Source organism: Beta vulgaris, chromosome 2 (assembly GCF_026745355.1).
Source record: "Beta vulgaris subsp. vulgaris cultivar EL10 chromosome 2, EL10.2, whole genome shotgun sequence".
In the NCBI taxonomy this organism is placed as follows: domain Eukaryota; kingdom Viridiplantae; phylum Streptophyta; class Magnoliopsida; order Caryophyllales; family Amaranthaceae; genus Beta; species Beta vulgaris.
In genome coordinates, this window is record NC_079203.1 from 9,858,938 (window position 1) to 9,878,984 (window position 20,047).

Sequence of the window (20,047 nt, forward strand, 5' to 3'; positions counted from 1 at the left end):
TTAATACAATTATTTATTTTCTTAACTCTAAGAAAATAATAATTATACTAATTTTATATTTCTATATTTAGCACATAGTATATCACCTAATTCAAGCCTATTACATTTTTACACAAAGTAACTATTCTAAAGGAACATATAAACTTGACTTCAATCTTGATTCTTCTTTTCTTCAAAGTCTTCATTTATTAATTCCTTTCTTCGTGCATCTGTTTCAACTGTTACATACTTTCATACTATAACATATTATATTAATTTTCATCATCAAAACATCATAACATATTACATGCACAACATACAGCTCAATAGAGTATTTATACAGTAACAATAGTATTTTCCGCCAGGGGCGGGGCAAACATAACGGGGGCCCTATACGCTCTCTTAAAATTGGGCCTTTCATATTTAGTTCATAAAAGATATTAGATTATTAATTAAAAAAAATACTCTCAACATATCAAATAATTATAAGTAAACAAATATTTAGATATAAATAGAGTAAATTTTATTGGAAATCGCAAAAAAAAAATATAGGAGTATGAGGAGAAATTAATGAGAGAGAGTTAGGAGGAGAGAGAAGAGAGTAGCCATTAATGGGAAATTGGGGATTTGAAGCAGCCAAAGAAAAACCCATGCTTGATGGTTTATTAATGTGAGTAGGTGATGAGCCAGCAGTCATAATTAAAACAACAAAAAGTCAAAAAAAACTGCTCCTAAGTAGAATTGAACCCGTGCCTCTTTGCCCAATCCCTTACTACTTTACCACTGATCCAAATGCTTTCCTTTTATTTTTCTTTCAAACATTTAATACATATAATATATTTCGGGGCCCTTCTATTTTTGGGGCCCTATTCCATCGCCTATACTGCATGGGCCAAGAACCGCCCCTGTTTTCCGCCAAAACTAACTACTACTTATAATAAAATAACAGAATAACAATATTTTGTTACATTCCTTCCCCCTTATAAAAGAAATGTATTCAGAAAAATTCAAGTTTTAAGCAACAACAAAGGCTGGATGATTTGCTTCAAACTGCTGTGCCCACTCCCAAGTAGCTTTAGATATGGGGCAGCCTTTCCACTGTACAAGATACTGAACATGAGCTGCATTTTTATGCTTTACCATATTTTTCTCTAAAATGCTTGCTGGTTGTAGAAATGCCTTGGAAGATATACCATGTAGCCAAGCAGGTATATGAGTAATAGCAGGTAAATCACCCCTGCATTGCTTCAGTTGAGAAACATGAAAGATAGGGTGAACTTGAGCATCCCCAAGTAGCTGTAGTTTATAGGCTACTTTCCCCACTGTATCAATTACCTTAAAGGGACCAAAATACTTGGGGGACAGCTTCTTATCTGTAGAAGTCTTCATAGTCTTCTGTCTGTAAGGGTGTAATTTTAACCAAACCCAAGAGCCAATTTCAAAGGCTCTATCACTTCTTTGATGTTCTTCCATGATCAGCCTGAGATTTCATCATATCCTCGGCTCTTTTCAAGAAAAATTTGAGCATATGAATCATATGTTCTCTCTTCTGCAAGAATCTGTCCACTGCCACTTCAAATCCTTCCCCAGGTAGGTAAGGTAAATGAAGAGGAGATGGTTGATTATAGACCACTTCATAAGGAGTGATCTAAGCAAATGTGTGAAAATTGGTGTTATACCACCATTTTGCCAAGGGTAATCACATACTCCAATCCTCGGGTTTCTCACTGCACATACATCTAAGGAATGATTCAAGGCATTTGTTAACTATCTTAGTCTGACCATCAGTTTGAGGGTGGTAGACTGAAGATAGCAACAACTTTGTACCTTGAATAGAAAATAAAGCTTGCCAAAACTTGCTTAAGAGCATAGAATCTCAGACCTCAGTCACTAACTATGGATCTAGGTCATCCATGTAGTTTAAAAACATTATCCAAGTAACATTGAGCTACTGCCTCAGCAGAATAGGGGTGAGCTAGAGCCATGAAATGACTATATTTACTCAACATATCCACAACCACAAACATGGCATCTTTGCCTTGAGACCTAGGTAGACCAGATATGAAATCCATGGCTTTATCGATCCATAGTTCTTTAGGGATTGGTAAAGGTTATAGCAAGCTAGGAGAAGCTACAGTTTCATGTTTGTGAGCTTGGCATATCAAACAATTCCTCGCAAAAGAAGTAACAAACTTTGTCAATCCTTTCCAGTAGAATAATGACTTCACCCTCTTCAAAGTGGCATCTCTACCTGAATGTCCACCCATACTAGAAGAGTGCAGCCATTGTAGTATAGATAGCACCTATTTCCCATCACAGATGACAGTGTACTTTTTGTGAGGGCTACGGAGGACGAAGTTGATAATGTTCTGGAGATCTTATCTATTTATGAAGCAGCTTCTGGGCAAAAATTGAATATGGAAAAATCAGAAATGTCTTATAGCCGAAATATAGAGCCGAAAAAGATTGATATCCTTCAGATGAAGTTACAATTTAAGGCGGTAGAAGGACATGATAAATATTTGGGGCTCCCTACTTTCATAGGTAGCTCAAAGAAAAGAGTTTTCCAATCAATTCAAGATCGAGTCTGGAAGAAGCTAAAAGGATGGAAAGGTCAGTGCCTATCTCAAGCCGGAAGGGAGATTCTCATTAAAGCCGTTGCCCAAGCTATTCCAACTTATGCGATGCAGTGTTTCCGTCTCCCAAAAAGTATCCTGGAGGGTATTGAAAAAATGTGTCGAAACTTTTTTTGGGGACAAAAAGATGTGGAGAAAAAAATAAGTTGGGTTGCATGGGATAAAATGTTTCTGCCTAAACGGGAGGGAGGATTAGGAGTTCGAAATTTTGACATTTTTAATAGGGCCCTCCTCGCCAAGCAAGCGTGGACGATACTGACTATGCCACACTCATTAATGGCTAGAGTCTTAAAGGGGAAATATTTCCACTCAAAAAACTTCATGGAAGCCCAAGTTAACTCAAATGCAAGTTTCACATGGCGCTCAATATTATCGGTGAAAGATATAATTGTGAAGGGTGCGTGCAAAGTTATAGGGGATGGGGTGGATACAAACATATGGCAAGATCCATGGGTGCCGAGCCTACACGACTGTCGAGTGCATAGTAGGGAGGTGGAGGGTTACCAACTAGTATGTGAGTTAATGGAGAATGGGAAGTGGAAGCAAGGGGTTTTGGAGGAGATTTTTAACCCATGGGAGGTACAGGCGATACAACAAATTCCAGTTCCCTTATATGGTGACAACGATATATGGATGTGGCGCCATAGTAAACATGGGCAATTCTCAGTTCGCGGTGCGTATTTTGTTGAGTTGATGGCAAATCGAAGTTCTGGACCCTCGACATCCCTTAATAGCAATAATGATGTCTGGAAAAAAGTTTGGCGAGCGAAAGTGGCTCCAAAAGTGAAGCTCTTTGGATGGATATTACTTCATAATGGGCTGCCTGTGAATGATAACTTAGCTAGGAGAGGTGTTATCATAGACAAGCAATGCCCTAGGTGTGGTGATGGAAAGGAAAGCGTGGAACATCTCTTGATGCAGTGTGATGTGAGCAAACAAGTATGGTATTTTTCTCCACTTCGTCTGGACATGGAGAAGGTGCAACAAAGAAGATTTCGTGAGTGGATTGAGTTTCTAGCCACGGGTAACTTGGAAGATGAATGGTGGGAACTATTTTGGATGACATGTTGGCAGATCTGGCTGAGTAGGAACAAGTGGGTTTTCGACGCCAAGCAAAAAAAATTTACGGAGGTCGTGGAAGATGCTTGCAGGGGAGCAATGGAGTATAGGAAGGTGAACGAGATTCCGAAAGTGGCTGGGTGGGGTTCTCCTCAAAATGCTAAATGGAAGGCGCCATGTGCAGGGATATACAAACTAAACACAGATGCCGCTCTTCTACCCGAAAATCAGGTGGGTATTGGCGGAGTGGTGAGAGACCACGATGGGGAGGTGGTGGTGGCTCCATGCTGTCGGGAGCAAGGGGGATCGGATGTGGCGGTAGCTGAAGCGCTGAGTGCGAGAAAAGGAATCCAAGTAGCGATGCAAGCTGGGTTCTCCAGGCTCATGGTCGAAGTAGATTGCCAGCAATTATTCTTCCACCTTAAAGAAAGGAGGTCTACTGCGTCCCCCTTTGGGAAGATAGTTAATGACATCCAAGTGATGGCTTCAAATTGCCAGCAAGTAGTGTTTAGTCATGTAAGGAGGAGTGGCAACAAAGTAGCACATTGTTTAGCTCAACTGAGTAAATCATATGAAACTATGCGTGTGTGGCTTGAGGAAGTTCCACCTGAGGTGGTTAGTGCTGTAATTGTTGATTTACAGCCTGATTAATAAAATTTGAGATACGTTTTCCTGTCAAAAAAAAAAAAATCTTCAGATTATCATCAGGGCCAACCAATAGCTTCTTCTTCCTCCTACCTTTAATATGAAATGAAGGATGTCAGCTCCACCAAGAAGATCACTAAGTAAATGCTGAAAGTCGACATCTAATTCATAGCTTTGCTGTATCAAATGTTGTAAATTTGAATCAACGACAGAGAGATCAAAGCATAAAACTTCAGCACCATAGACCCTTGATAATGCATTTGCTACCAGATTTTCAGATCCACTTTTATATTGAAAGATATAATCAAACCCCATTAGTATTGACAACCAAAACTGTTGGAAAGGGGTAGATATTTTTTGTTGTAGAATCCATTTGAGGCTCTTTTGATCAGTTCTGAGTGTTGACCAGATACGTACTGTTCCCAATTCTGAACAGCAGTAACCAATGCCAGCAACTCAACTCCTCATAAACTGAGAGTTTCTTCCACTTAGGACATAGTGACTTGCTTATGAAAGCTAAAGGATGCCCATTTTGCATCAGTGCAGCACCAAGGCCTGAATTGGAAGCATCAGTCTCAACTATAAAAGGTTGAGAAAAGTCTGGCAAGGCAAGTACAGGAGCAGAGCTTAAAGCTGCCTTCAACAGCTCAAAAGTGTATTTATACAATAACAATAGTATTTCCCGCCAAAACTAACTACTTATAACAGAATAACATAATAACAATATTCTGTTACATCGATTCTGATCCAAACACCCCTTTAGTATCTTCCACTTTCAACCGAATCAAGACGAGCACACACACTGCCTTCTGAACAAACAGTCCTCATTTAACAAGTAAAGATATCAATATAGAAGTAAGAATATATCCTACTACATTTAGCCTGAGACACAAGAATGACAACACAGGAGTAAATCGAATTAACTACATACATTACAAACCCTATGTTGTACAAGGAGAAAACTTTACATATCAGAATCTGAATCACCAGAATCTGAATCACCGTAGGAGTTTGAGTTCCAGAATTTGGAAGAAACAGCATCCTCGTATGAAGTGACAGAACAAGAAGCATTGGTGAAGTCTCTGAATCGTAGAAGTCCATTCTCGCTAGAGCAGGCAGTCACGATTCGACACCCATCAACAGCCAGTGCATTACACCTCGACCTGGTACTAGATAGCTCTGGAGGACAGCAAGTCAAGGAATTTATGAGAACACCGGACTCCACCTCCCAGACGTTAGTAAAAAAGTCATCAGGACCACCAGTAACTATCTTGTATGGATCCATATGTAATCGTGTAACAGGACCGTTGTGACCTTCCATCTCAGCTATTGGCGCTGATTTCAATCCTTCCTGGCTTTTGCGGATATCCCATAGCAAAGCTCTGCAACAACACATAATTACATTCTGCCATAGCAGTCAAAATAGCATACAAACTGTAAAGGTGATATAACGCATTGAGAGGAGGCTATCACAATCCTCGAACATTAAGTGAGACCCGAAATTTGTATCTCGATCAAGATAGATAACAATCCTGGAACTATAAGCATCCCGCTACATTCAAGTAAGCATGAAAATGTTGTTTATGAAGCGGCATGTAAAGAAGAGTAAGCACCTGGTAGTACTTGGTAACTTGGCAATTAGAACCTTAGAGGTTTTGGGTTTGAATCTTGCCAAGTGTGGTGTTTGGGAGTTGGGATCCCTTTATCCTTCCCCCTAATCTCAAGCACCTGACCGGCAAATGCCGGACCAAGAAACTGTGAGAGTTGAGGTTTGGACAGGGTCCTTACCATTATGTAAAGAAGAGTAAGCAATTGAAGTGTGCCTTCACTCACCAATCATCTAAAATAATTGCTAGTGCTCCTAGCACATATGTATGGGGCTAAAAAAAGCTAATAGTATCAGGAGTACCACAGGCCTTCAAAAGCTGGATATGCATTCATATTTTCTTATTTTATGAGACAAAAATGGTTCCAGACTTCCAGTACATGCCATTGTATTGCCGAAAGCTTAAGCATAGATCTAATTATTGTTGCATGAGATGCTAGCAGGGAGAATACAGAAACACTCATGCTCTGTATTCTGTCATTTAAGCTCAGTTCCTCCATGGTCCATGACTCCATGTTACATACAGGGAAGTTGAGAAGAGATAGGGACAACAAAGTTGCTAACAGAATGGTACTGCAAAATGTTTATACAATTTTTTTTTTGAGTGGCAGAGGAGCACTATTCTCTGCTTATATCTTGGCCAAGATATTCTTACCTCCTATTTGCGCCAGTACAGATCAATGATCTGGAAGGCAACACCTCAAATGAGTAAAGATCTCGTTGACAAACAACAGCAGTAAATGCCTTCTTCATTGTTCTCAAATCTATTGCCTGAACACAGAAACCTGCAGCTACATAAAGCATTGATTCAAAGCATTTAATTCCAACAGGAGAACCCAACACAGAGGCTGTTCCCACACAACTTGATGTCCGAGAGGCGAGATGCAGAAGCCAAGGTTGAGTCCCACACTCTGATCTGTTTCATACATGACAGACATTAAGCAGAATAAATCTTAATCATCCTTATAAAGGAAATACAAAGGGGACATTCAACATCATAAAGCAAAGAGCAAAAATAATTAACATCTCAGCAACAATGTGTAATTGGTCATAGGTGACCCAATTATGTATTAAATTTGGTCACATATGTCCTTCCACAAACTTAGACACCCTCATTCCTTATTTTTTATGGGCCTTGTTTAGTTACCACGATGAAGCAGGTTTTGCTCAACCAACAATCAACGTAACAAAAATTTTACTTGCTTGCAGTCTCATCAATAGGGCAGAAAATGGTGGTCATCACCAGTACACAGTCTTGGTCTAGTTTTCAAGCCAATGCATTGCTTTCACTACTAAATACGGGAAGAAAAACTGTACAGCTACAACCTTGTCCTTTAAACCAAGTTTAGCAACTCAGAAGCTACTCGCTGCATCATAATCGCCATTAGTTGACTGTACTGGTCAAAACTAAATTTAGCTATCATCTTTTAGAATATACAGTACATGATATGGACATGGAAAAACATAAACCCTAAAATATACACATCATGAAAACGGGCAACAATTATTCATAAAAAATATCAAAATAAACATAATATGCATTTTCATAAATAGAGGTTTGATCAAGTATACTCTTACATAAGCACATGTCTTAAATTGCGTACAAGGAACTTCAGTTCGAGATCATTGAAAATTCCAAAAAAGAAAAAGAAAGAAAAGAACCAACAAACCTTTAGTATTAAAAAGATAAACCTATAAAAGAACCTTCAAATTATTTTCATTTGAATTCATAATAAATGAACTTAAGATTCGATCTCACCAGTTCAACGAAAGATGAACCTTGAAGTACGCATGTAACAAATTTTAAGTTGTCGTAATCGTTATATTCACAAATTGAGACAAGTTGCTGACCAAACATAACACTTGCAAGTATTTTGGTTAGTATTAGTATATTGGATAATAAATATAGATAATCATGGCTTACTTTATAATATGGTTGGCTGCGTTTTCAGGCGATATTAGAGCGTGGTTGCAGTGGTTGTAGGTTCTGGAGCGGTGGTGGTGGCAGAAGTGTTGGTGGTTTACGCAGTCGTAAGTGGTGGTTGCTTACTTGCTTTAGGTTCTAAATTACACTTTATAACTAATATCACACTAACAAAAATTACCTAGGGAACCGTAAAAAAAGAAGTGTAGCGAGTAATTTGAAATGGAAGAAGTAGAAAAGGTTGAACTCAGGCTCATCTTCTGATCTCCGTTCACCTAGTCAGATACTCCATTTACAGCAAAAGATAAGAAGACATCAGATCCGCTTGTCTTGATCCATACAGCAGACGGTTCCATACAGCAATCATTGAAAAAATAGCTTTTGTAAGGTCGTCTTGAACCATGCTGTCAGCATGCAACACATACCTCATGAAAGGAATAGGCTTTTGTAATCACCTTGAAGACAATTTGAAATAGTTAAGACAATTTTAAGTGTTCTTCCACGGATTAGAAGCCGAAGTCCAAGCAAGGTCATAACTACTGCCAAGAGTTGTTGCAAGTCCACAAAGTAAGCTACTTTAAGAGCTACCTGCAGAACGCAATGGAAAGTCATAGATCTCGCAGAAGTCATATACATAGGGATGCACCAATTGGCATCTTTCATAGGCTCTGAATGCTTGGCAGCCATTTTGTACAATCACCTATTCAGCTATCTCCTCTGTAAATTTGAGCATTCGTGCAACCTCAAGGTAATGGGTCTCAAAAATCCTCAATTTTCCGTTACTCTAACCCCCGTGTTTAGAAGATTCATGGAGACATAATTGCACCAGCCTCACTTTTTTATGTTATTCAATCCCTACAGGCATGCGCATTCCAATTCTCTGAACTTGCTTTACCACTAACTCACACACTTCAAACATCACCTCCCTATAAGAGAACTTCATAAAATCGTAACAACTAACAAGCGATAAACGTCAACCTTCTCAATAAATTTATTACCAACCATTTCTTTTCTATGTTTAACCATGCCTAGATGCAGTAAAATTCGACCAACCCAACAAAATTGGGTATTGAGCACGAAAGACCCAAAACCAGAAATGATCAAACCCGAAATTTGAGAATCATTTGCTCAAATCTGTACCAATCAGATTTGACTCGTCGGGTTGAGTGACATAAACTACCTAATATCGAGCAAATAGCAAATCATTTGGTCATTGTTTATAAGTAATTCAATAGGCTGTCAACTTTCTCTGACAAGTTCACCATTTTCCCTTTCCGGCAAGATCAGTTTTCCAAAATGTTGACTTTGAGTGTGCCTACCATATTTCCTCGTCTCCAAGAGAAAGTATTTCCCATCGGGAGTGGAAAATCCGAAAAATAAAAAAGAAGAAAAGTGATGTACTACCTTAGAATCTGTTGCAACACTGATCAAAAGCGAAGTCTTGTGCCTGAAAAGCACAAGAAAAGAGATCATGCATTAGATAGTTAGCAAAACCAACAGCAAAAAATGTATCAACCTCACAGACAAAAAAGTAGACACAATCTGCGTGCACCGAAGGCCTGAATGCTAAATGTAACTACTGATCGTAAGAAGGTAATGTACCCAAACACAATGAAGATGGCGAAAATGAGAAAAATAGGACGAAAAAGCGATAAATTGAGAAACAATATTATTTAGCTCCCAATAAGAGCGAGAGGTGGTAGCTTAGTGGAGTACCACCCCGAATTCCAGGTGGCACCGTCAGGGTTCGAATCCTCATCCCAACAATATGTTGGGGCATTTACTTCAGGGTTGTTTAGCCTTGTACCCAGCCTAGAAGGGGTTGGTCTTCGGACCAATTATCTTTCCTAATCAAAAAAAAAAAAATAGCTTCCGATAAAAGCAAAGGGAAATAAAGCCTTGACATGTCAGATATGTAGATATTCACTAGTATTTTATAAGCTGGAAGTTTGTGGTCCTCGAAATGCCTTTACTGTCCAGGCACACAATAACTAAACTGCGATTTAGGGATGGTCTTTGAGATGCTTCTTTCTAGTAAATGTAAGTAACAATGCATTATTATATGCTGGAGATATAGCTAGAAAATTTGACATCAGATAAACATTACCCCGGCTATACATATAACCATTATGATGTTGAAGTAATAACAAAGTAAATTCCTGTCAAAATGAAGCCATACCCGGCAACTGTCATCAATTTAATTGGTTTCACATGCCCATGCAGAGTCGCATTCAAGGCATGCTGGCCACGTTTGCCACTTGAACTGAGAGACCACAGACGAACCGTGCCATCTTCCCCTCCACTAGCAAGGACTTTGCTACCCTTATCACCCAACAATTTATCTGAGAGTGCAGAAACAGGACCGTTATGACCTCTGAAACATCGAAAGCAAGAACCCTGCAGTGGATATAATACCAAGGCAACTCAGAAACTCATAAAATAACTAAGCAAAGGTCATCAATCTTCTAGCAGAAAAGCAATAGGTAAAGCCACGAGGGTGAGAAATGAATCTAGTTTTCATCAATTGATGCAAAAGGCATGGATCAACAAGTTCAAGACTACACTAGAAAATATAAATAAGTAGCCCAATTAGTTGGAACTTTCAATTCTATTTAAAATCTTATTATTAACTTAAACTCAAAAGATCTACTGAAATTCTTATAATATCACCTCCGTTCTAAATAATAAATAAATAAAAACTGACCTCTGTGCTTTTCCACCCAGACTATTAACCTTGTCCAGATACTACAGTGTCGTTATGTGTTTTGAAATTAATACTTATGATACTGAAGATTTTGCTCTGATTTGTCATAAGTTCAACAAGGTGTGAGGATGTAGCATTTATGAGATTAATTCCAAGATACGTACTCCCTCACCTCAAAAAAGATATACTCCCTTCCCCCAGGGTTACAATTGATTCAGGGCACAGAAATTTAGGAGAGACAAAAAGTAGACACACAAAAATGGGTGTTTGGTGGGTGCACATCCCAATTTTAAAGAAAAGACAGAAAAAAAAGGTGGCCAAAAGTAGATTATTTTTTTAAAAAGTTAACTGCCAGCGGAGATAGAGGATCTAACTAACTGGAAGTTGAGAAGTCGAAATCTCTATTACTTCGACACCTTCATCTGCCTTAGGTGTTGTGTGTCATGACGTGCCATGTCGGACACGACATGATACTTGGGTACTTTATTTCAAACAAAAAATTTGACATTTTCTACAAAATGGCCGAGTCTGACATCTGGACACCCGAATTTGGGTAGAAACTTTATCCAAGTCTGAGTAACATAGGAAGAAATTAAAAGAACAACGCCTTGCAGCAAATTTTGAGGAAAGATATGTTTCTTTTGGAGGGATAACCTATATAGAGGCAATGCAAATTTTGGCACAGTTGGATAAGGATTGGGGCAATCTCCCTTCTAGATATTTGAGAGCTCCTCTTTCTGCTAAAAGGCTCTCCTATAACCAGTGTAACCTCTAGTTGACAAGCAGCTTACCAGGTCAAGCATTAGACCACCAAACATCTTTCATATCCGGGCACAGTCCAATAAATTAGAGTGGCTGTGTTTACTCTACAAATATTCTGGTGCCAGCTTCTATTATTATTCCTAAAGTGTTGAAAGAGGCTCGGAGTTTCTGTAGGTTGATTTTATAAACAGGTGATATTTCCATGTCAAGAAAATCCCTAACGTCTTGTGAGAAAATTGCTGGCCAAAGGTGAGCGCTTAATGTGTCAAAAATGTCTTTCCATTGAAATGCAGTTATAAAGCTTCTGTAGGATCTTGCCAGTAAGGAGGACAGTCTTTGGGTGAGATGGCTTTATAATTATTATGTTAAGAAAGATTGTTAGTTGTACTAGGATTGTTGACAAGTGTGGAGGATGGGGCTGTATTGCTGAAAAAGAGAGAAACTCTATTAAGCACTGCTAGTATTTGCTCTGTGGAACTCATGTGCAATTTCATTAGAGAAGGTCTATTTGTTTCAACGGTGCTACACCAAAAGGTCTATTTATTGTCTGGCTTATGCTCCGGAATAAGTTGCTTACAGTTGACAGGCTGCTGCTGTGGCAAGTGGTTTATGATCCAGTGTGAGTTCTTGTAAGAAAGAAAATGAGAGTCTAGATCACCAATTCTTCCAGTATAAATACGATACTCAGTTGTGTACTGCAGCTCTTACTCAATTGCATTGTCCACAACTTCTAGTTCACAAACAGAAGTCAAGATTGCTACTCCAAGTGCCAAAAGAACTTAGTCCACCAAATTGTATGGCGTGCTGTTTGCTGACCTATTACAGTTTGTGGATTCAGAAGAACGAAAGAAGTTTTACTGATCTTCAGCAGCTTTGGGAAGTTTTGTTAAGAGAGATTCTGAAAAGAGTGGCCTGCAGGGGTACTGCGGAGTTGCATGCAGCTGTACTGTCTTGAGGTTTTCTGCTTCAGGTTGTGTTTGAACTTTGAAGTCTATGTTTGGATTATGTAGGTTCTGTTTATTACTAGCTGAAGTTTTAGTTTATTCTGGATTAGTTTCACTTTATGTTGGAATTTTGTCATTACTAATCTGATCCTATTTTCTTGAGAAGAAAGTTACTTATCAGTCAAAAAAAAAGATGAAGAGAACGAAGAAGGTGATATGATTGATAAAAGAAATCTAATTCAGTCTTCTAAGCATTTGCAAGGCTTGAACTTTCCTAATTACCCTTTGCCTTCCCTCTCAAGAATGCCTCTACGTAATAGGCTAGCCTAGGAGGCAGGGTATTTTAGTAATATACACTAGTTACTATGTTAGCTTGGGGAATAAGGCAAATACACCATAAATAGAGGAGATTAGGGAGAGAGGGGGCTATGAAGAAAATATTGGAGGATTTAGTAGTTTAGTTTTGGGAGAGAAACAAGCCACTCGAATGCTTGTTACTATCTTGTTCAATGTACATTCCATATTATCAATCAAATATCTGTTTTACTCCTTAATCTGCTTCTTTTATCTACCTTAGTGATGCTAGTTCATTACACACTAGCTGACTTAGGTTCCCATTCTATCTATGCCCCTCTTAGATATTGCATTGGGCTAATGCTCAGCAAGGGGTTACATCTTTTTCTGTCAGTTGGTTTTTGTTAGGTCATAGTTCGTAGGGTGTGGACCATCAAACCCTGATCATTCTTCCCTCTCAAGAATCAATCTAACTGACTTCGTGAGGAGAACCTGCCAGGCACGACCAAATACAGATAGGAAGAAAGGAAAATGATCAAGCCAAAATGAGCAGAAGGTTGGATTTGATTAAGTCACCACTGAGCTTTCAAGAGGCCCAGACTCTCCCAAAGGAAATACTACAAACTACAGATTACTTATTCCACACCCTTCTCCTATTCCCCTTTCCCCTTATATACATCACACTACTTTCTCGGCACTACAAAAAGATTCCCTTCTATAACAACTTCTGTTACCCGCTAGAACATCATCTATCAAGAAATTATTTACTCACTAAAACTATGTAGTTTGTCATATTGATTAACCTAATCATCACAAGGACTTGCATTATCACTAAAGGAAATATCCCATTAGCAACAAATCATTACTAAGAAGTCCCATCACAAGTAGTCAATTGTAATTGACAAAATCCTTTCTTGGTCGTTACAAATTCCAAATTGATAAGCTAATCATTCAACTTATTTCATTATCTTGTGCTAATTATAGCCTTCAGAATTAACTATCAGGGAAGAATACCAACATACCTTCCACCAGAGACGGATGGAGTGATCAGAACTTGAGGTTATTAGTACATTTTCATCATTTTGTGCTTCACTTCGGATAAAAGATGCATCGTCGATTGGAAACGATCTGCAGAAGATACATAATTGCACGGTACATATTACATATTATAAAGGTATCTAACACATATTCTGTGCAAGAGATCGAAACTGAATTAAAAATGCAGCCCTGCTTCAACCAGAGTGCATTAAGTCATTAACACTATGTTTGAATCTTTAACTAGTTATTATGCCCGGGCTACTCCCCGGGTAAGATAAATTCTCATTTATTAATATTATAATTTAAGATGATAACACTAATGTTATTTGTTCTAGTGGTTAAGACTTTAGTATGTGTTCTTGAGGTCCCGGGATCAAACCCTATACTATGCCATTTCTAATTCTTTTTATTGTTGTGGATTACATGGAGTAAAACTCTCTCAGGGAGAGCGCCACGTGGCACCGATTCTTGTTTACGCACGCCTTTTAATATATTAGTATAGATCTTAGACTCTAGAAGAAGTGGTATCACAAACATTAATATGGAGACGTAATATCAGGCCCATGTGCTATGTAAATTTACGGTCTAAACGTGCAGCTCATTTAATTAGTGATCATAGATGGTGGTAATGGTGGGGGGCAGGTACAAAGGGAGAGGAGAGGGGGGGACGGGCGAGGGGGGCAGGGGCGAAGGGGGGGAGGGGTTGGAGGACTGGGGTGGGGGTGGGGTTGGAGGGCTGTTGGTGGGGGCTGGGTGGCGGCTGTGGGGCTGGGGCCTAGGGTGGAGGTGGGGTGGGAGCAAGCGGGGGTGGTGGCAGTGGTGGCTAGGTGGTGGTGGTTATGGAGGAAGAAGAAGTTGAGGAGGGAGAAAAAAGAAAAAATACAGTATAAATACGAGGGATATACAGTAAATATGGACGGCAAATGGCAAGGAGGTTTTTATGAATATTTAATAATAGTATAATATACTATGCCAATTATAATAGGAGGGATATATATAATTTCAGATCCTAAATATTATACTTTCTCTGTTTATTTTTTAGTGCTACCAAGCTTCTTGACAAGTAATCTTCTTGACAGTTAATAACTCAATCATGCCTCTTACAATGTTAATATTGCGGAAAATATTCATACATTACCTTGTTTATTACCCACCTAATATAATACGCGCCAACGAGCTTGGTAGCACATAAAAAGATATACGGGAAGTATTCTTTTATTTATATTAAAGATAAAAGAAAAGACACTTCACACCTAAGGAGGATGCCAAGTGTCAAAACAGGAGCGTTTTCCACTACTAGAGTGTGCTTTCCACATATAACAGATATTGTGCTCCAGGTGCACATGAGATATTGTGCAAATTCTATGATATTGCTTCTACAAGTGACGATCCACAACCCTACGAAACTTGTCCTAAATACTTTGAAAAATCTCTAGACAAACATGGTGCATCAGGAACTTTGCAATACTTTGTCACTAAAACTACCCTTTGCAATATGCACAGATATTCCCCTCAATCCCAAATATGATCTTCACACTCACATCGGCACAAAGATTGAAAAAAGGTACTCTAAATATAATAAAAAATTGAAAATGAGTAGATAGAGTAAACTAAGTAATAGAAAGTGTTCAAGAAGAAAAAGAAATGTGTTGAGATGGAGTGAGAAGAAAAGGTAAAGTGAGTGTAAAAAGGAAGTACGAAGTTCTTTTCGCGACACCCCACAATGGAAGGAGTGAAGTTCATTTTGGGACATAAGGACTATTAATTACATAACTTTTGAGGATTTTGATGGTATTTATGTCCTTTACACGATGAGGTTGGACCCTTGAAGGTGAGGAAACCCAAAGGGTAAATTAATACTCTATTAGAAGATAGTCTGCATAGAGAAAATTTCTTAAAGACTAACAAAAAGAAGCAAAAAGAGTTCAGAGAGTAAGCTTAAAAAAATTAAAGCCTTGAGCTCATTCTAAGTCTAAACTTCCAGAGGTCTTTACGTGATCCACGATTGGACAGCAGACTATATTCTAGTTACTCCACATTATTCCAGAAGTAACTTGATAATGTTCAACAGTACTTTATTTGTTAATATAACAGAATAACTATAATGCTATCTCAGGAACCTTTCTCAAAGCCTGCTGATATTTTCCTAGAAACCTTTACAATCTGCCACTTGTACTGCTAAAATGTGCAGGTATTCAGGGCCATAAGATCAACAAGTGGTCATAGATAAGGAGAGCCAAACACAGCAAAAATCATTCTTCTTCCCATCCCTTTCATGGCATCCAGCATTAGTAACATGTTTGACATGTAATATAGGAAGTTATACATGCCGTAATATGCACTGAACTTACCTCATACATGTAATCCTTGCCTTATGGTCCCTTAAAGAAACAAGGCACTCTTTACCATTTAAAAAATCATCAATCTTCAGAAGTTGTACCAGCGACCCCTGTTGGAAAACATATAAAAACACATATTATAGCTACATGGTAACTAGTTACTATTGAATGGTTAAAGGCTAACAAAAAGAGTTTATCTTTTGACAAGTATCATAGTCCGTCTGACATTGGGTGCATACAGAACAGATCTTTTCAATTTACCTAACAAGTGGAAGCTAGAAGCTAATAAAACATAGACATTTGAACAAGTATATAAAAGCCGAGCCAAGTATACACATGAAAATTCGCTGAGGGAGGAGATTACTGAATAAATTTCCATTGAGTGACATCTCAAATAGGGGTAAACACCAATCTGTTATCCAGGGGATCCATGTAAAGGCACGGAACATCAAGGTAACTTTTTGTAGCTGAAACAAGATAAGAGCATCTGTTCTAGGAAATTTGATCATCCAAACAATTTCTCAGGCCCTCTACTCACCTAGAACCAAGATCCTTTATAATATTAAATTGCATCAGGATCCCCACAGCCACATTAAAATGCACCCAAAACAATTCCCGTCATAAAAGTAATCGATGACAATATGACAACTCGAATTTCCTCCAAGATAACTATAGTGCAATCCTCTCGGAAAGATCTTCACAACCAACTTCTAAAGGAGCACTCCAGTCATCACCTTTCTAGAGTTCAAACCCTATGTTACACGGACTTGCCCCTTAGTATCCAGCAAGCATATGTGCCCAAGGAATAGTCTTGTCCATTTATTGAAGATATTTTGAATGTCTTCGGTGAATTGAATTGAAACTTCCGATCCATAACAATGTAAAATTGCAAGTAATTGCAGCAAGTCCAGAGTAGAGACCATGGAACCTGGACATTGCAATTTGCAGGAGACTATGCTAAATCCTACTTTTATTTCTTTAAAATAAAATTTATAGTTTTTCTTTTCAAATAGCAAGATACATTATGCAAATGCCTTCACCCCCTTGATATGGCTATGATCAGCTTTATGTAAAGTAAATGGATTTACTTGATCCTTGAAAGGTGCTATACTTGGATAACCAAACATCACCATGTATATTGAGAGTGTATTGGATAAAGGAATATAAACTTTTAAGCCATCATATGTCAAAAATACAGCTGAAATTGAGGGAAGGCTAACAAAACCATAAACATAACGTCAACCTAACACATCTAGACTTACCTTACCATTGTGATGTGCCTTCCGAAAAATGAAAGCTAAAATCTCGAAAGCTAAAGAGGGATGATACAAACCTCACATCAATTCAAATACTTCCTCCGTTTTTCATTAGATGTTACACTTTTCAAATCACGGACTCCTAGGTAATTTTTGGAGAGGAGAGAGATAGAGAGAATGAAAAACAAAAGGGTCCCATGTGAACATGTGATAGGAGAGAGATAGAGAGAAGTTATTACCCAAAATAAAAGTGTAACATCTAATTTAAAACTTCCTAAAATAGAAAGTGTAACATCTAAAAAAACGGAGGAAGTACTTAAAATTCAAGGCTAAAGCTAAAATGATATGACATAGGCCTAAACCTCAGCTCCTTAGCACACAACTATAACCTCACCCCTAGTAGAGAATTTAGACACCTAAATAGCTCACACACATTGTCATGAAATTATGAGACTAGTGTTGGCTTAATGGTGAAAAGAGTAAAAGAGACAGATGAATTTATCTCCCTTGGTGGTAAGTTTGACTTGCAAGAGTTGCAAAGGAAGTTCTCGCCTCCCTTTTCCATCCACATTGAGCACAGCAAACAATTTCATTTCCCTTGCACCACAATTGGTATTTCATTTAATTCTTAAAGCAGACGAAACAAGGTCCTTAAACTTCTCTTTTTTCTTGTCTCAACCAGGTGAGCTCTCATTGTATTTTACATTGTATTCAATTATTTTTGATGTCACCTTGAATATACTTCATGTATGTTAAGTTCCTACATTCTTACTTCCTAGAGATATATTAACATTATACATAGATAAAGAGATTATTGAGAGGTTTAGTAAGTTCGTAATATACAGTTCATTACTTTGATTCCACAAAAAGAAATAAATAAAATTGCCCCTAACACTAAAAGAGTATTCGGTTAGGAGAAAAATAACTTTCCTTTGATGGCTTTAATGAGCAGAAAATAGATTTCCCATTGACTGAAAAAGTTCTACTGAATGGAGGAACATTTTCATTTCAAAAGCAAGAAATGCCATATTTTTATATCCTATTCCTTACCTTTCTCTTCTCTCATCCACCATCTCCCCTCCATTTTCATTTTTCCTTTCTTCCACCTTTTCTATCAAGGAACCAAATAAGGGAAAATTAATTTAAATTATATTTTTGGTAGGAAAACAATTTTCATGGAAAATCAATTTACATTCTATATATTTCTCATGTATGCATTACGTCTCCTTTCTTCTAAAGTCCTATCTCCACCCCTACCCTCAAACCTTATACAACTTTATACATTCGCCAAGACATGAAAATGAAAGAGCATGCAACACGAGTATATTCATTATACACCCGGGTGTACCATGTGCATGGTATACACAAGACTATTTTTTACGCATTTACTCATTTGGAGCTCTCCATTTAAGTATATTTTGCTCATTTGGAAAATAATGAGCAAAAACATAGCCTTTGTTGTACCATGCTCAGAGTACACCAGGGTGTATGATAAAAGTTGTACATGCAACACACCTGTGAGAAGATTATGTCATTCTTCCCTAACAAGACATGATCGAATGGCCTTGCATCAGTATAGAAATCCGCAACCAAAGGATCAACAAAGCTAAACCGGTGTACAGCAGCACGCCTGCTCAAATATGCATCTCTCACTAGTGATCCTTGAGGCATTTGACCCAACATGTGCTCTGGCCATTTCTCCCTTAAAACGGTAATTTTCAAAAAAAATAAATAAAAATACAGTAATTAATTAGAAATACCAGTACACACATTGCACATGCTCACTAATCACTATACATGTAACGATGCCATAGAAGCCATAAATTGCGCACACTCACCCATCGATCAAAGCATAAAACTGAAACTCACCATAACATATATAGAGAGAATAAAGTCCAAGTGAGAACCGATTCATACATGAGAACGTGAAAACAATAGAATAGTAATCAATTTTAGAAAAAAATGTAATATGTTATTAAGATATCACATGGCTTTCTAGAAGATTGGCCCCTCAAGGAAAAATGGTTACAGTTTAAAAAGGATTAGTACTTCATGTTCTCATGTTCTAGAATAAGTTTTATCGGAATTCAACCCTATATACTAGCTCCTTTTCTTCATACATGCAATGTATTCTTTCTCGGATGTTTCATGATACTTGGATGTTCAAGAAAATGATACCTGAAAAGACGGTGCCAAGTGGAGTCAGAGTAAGCAGCATTTCTGAAGAATTTGCAGGTCATTGCCATATTTGAGATATCTTGGATGTTCAAGTAATTAGCACAATGTGCCAGTGAATCAACGTTCAAGTCTGTAATTGACGTAGACGTTGAAGAATAATTATTGTTGTTAGAAGCTGAAATTTCCGCCATGTTTTTTAGGGAATTTTCCGGCTTCCGATGTTGCAACTTGCAATTAGGTTCGATTAAGTTGAAGAGAATTGTTGGAATTTTGATTAAATCAGTGAAATTTGATTTTGGGGGATTTTATTGGGGGGGAAATAGAACAGGAAAACTGGAAAAGAGAGCAGTTTAGCCGAGACTCGAGAGTAGACTTTGCGCTTTGCCGCTTTGTTGTATAAGCAGATCGCGGAGTACGGCAGTCGAGATGGTACCGGTAAGAGCCAATTTGCTCTATAGAACCCAATCCTTAGCTGATTCTATCTTTAGTCAACTTTCCTAAATTATTTTGTTGCTTAGGTAGGTCCCACACTCATATTTTCCTTTTTTTTATATATAAATTATCACTCTATTTATTGTGTGGGACCTAACCTTTTGACTAAGGCTATGTTTAGTTCACCTGAAATTTTCTGATCTGAACTTATCTGATCTGATCTGAACTTATTTTTTCTAATCTGATCTGAT

The 20,047-nt window shown here is 38.0% G+C and overlaps 1 protein-coding gene across 5 annotated transcripts; it reads right to left on the reverse strand.

The window, feature by feature from the left end:
• Nucleotides 1-4,997: 4,997 nt before the first annotated feature.
• Nucleotides 4,998-19,805, reverse strand: LOC104884863 (probable E3 ubiquitin ligase complex SCF subunit sconB). Of its 5 annotated transcripts, none has more exons than XM_057392495.1 (9): nt 19,365-19,805; nt 18,702-18,888; nt 15,943-16,040; nt 13,576-13,681; nt 10,029-10,246; nt 9,254-9,296; nt 7,850-8,437; nt 6,581-6,841; nt 4,998-5,701 (listed from the first exon to the last, which is right to left on the reverse strand). In XM_057392495.1, the coding sequence occupies exons 1-7, from the start codon at nt 19,553-19,555 to the stop codon at nt 8,276-8,278; spliced, it is 1,005 nt and encodes a 334-aa protein (XP_057248478.1). In that variant the 5' UTR covers nt 19,556-19,805; the 3' UTR covers nt 4,998-5,701; nt 6,581-6,841; nt 7,850-8,275. The 5 variants fall into 5 exon arrangements, with proteins under 5 accessions (XP_057248478.1, XP_057248479.1, XP_048494242.1 ...); XM_057392496.1 differs by having other exon boundaries at nt 7,504-8,437; XM_048638285.2 differs by having other exon boundaries at nt 6,581-8,437.
• Nucleotides 19,806-20,047: the final 242 nt, after the last annotated feature.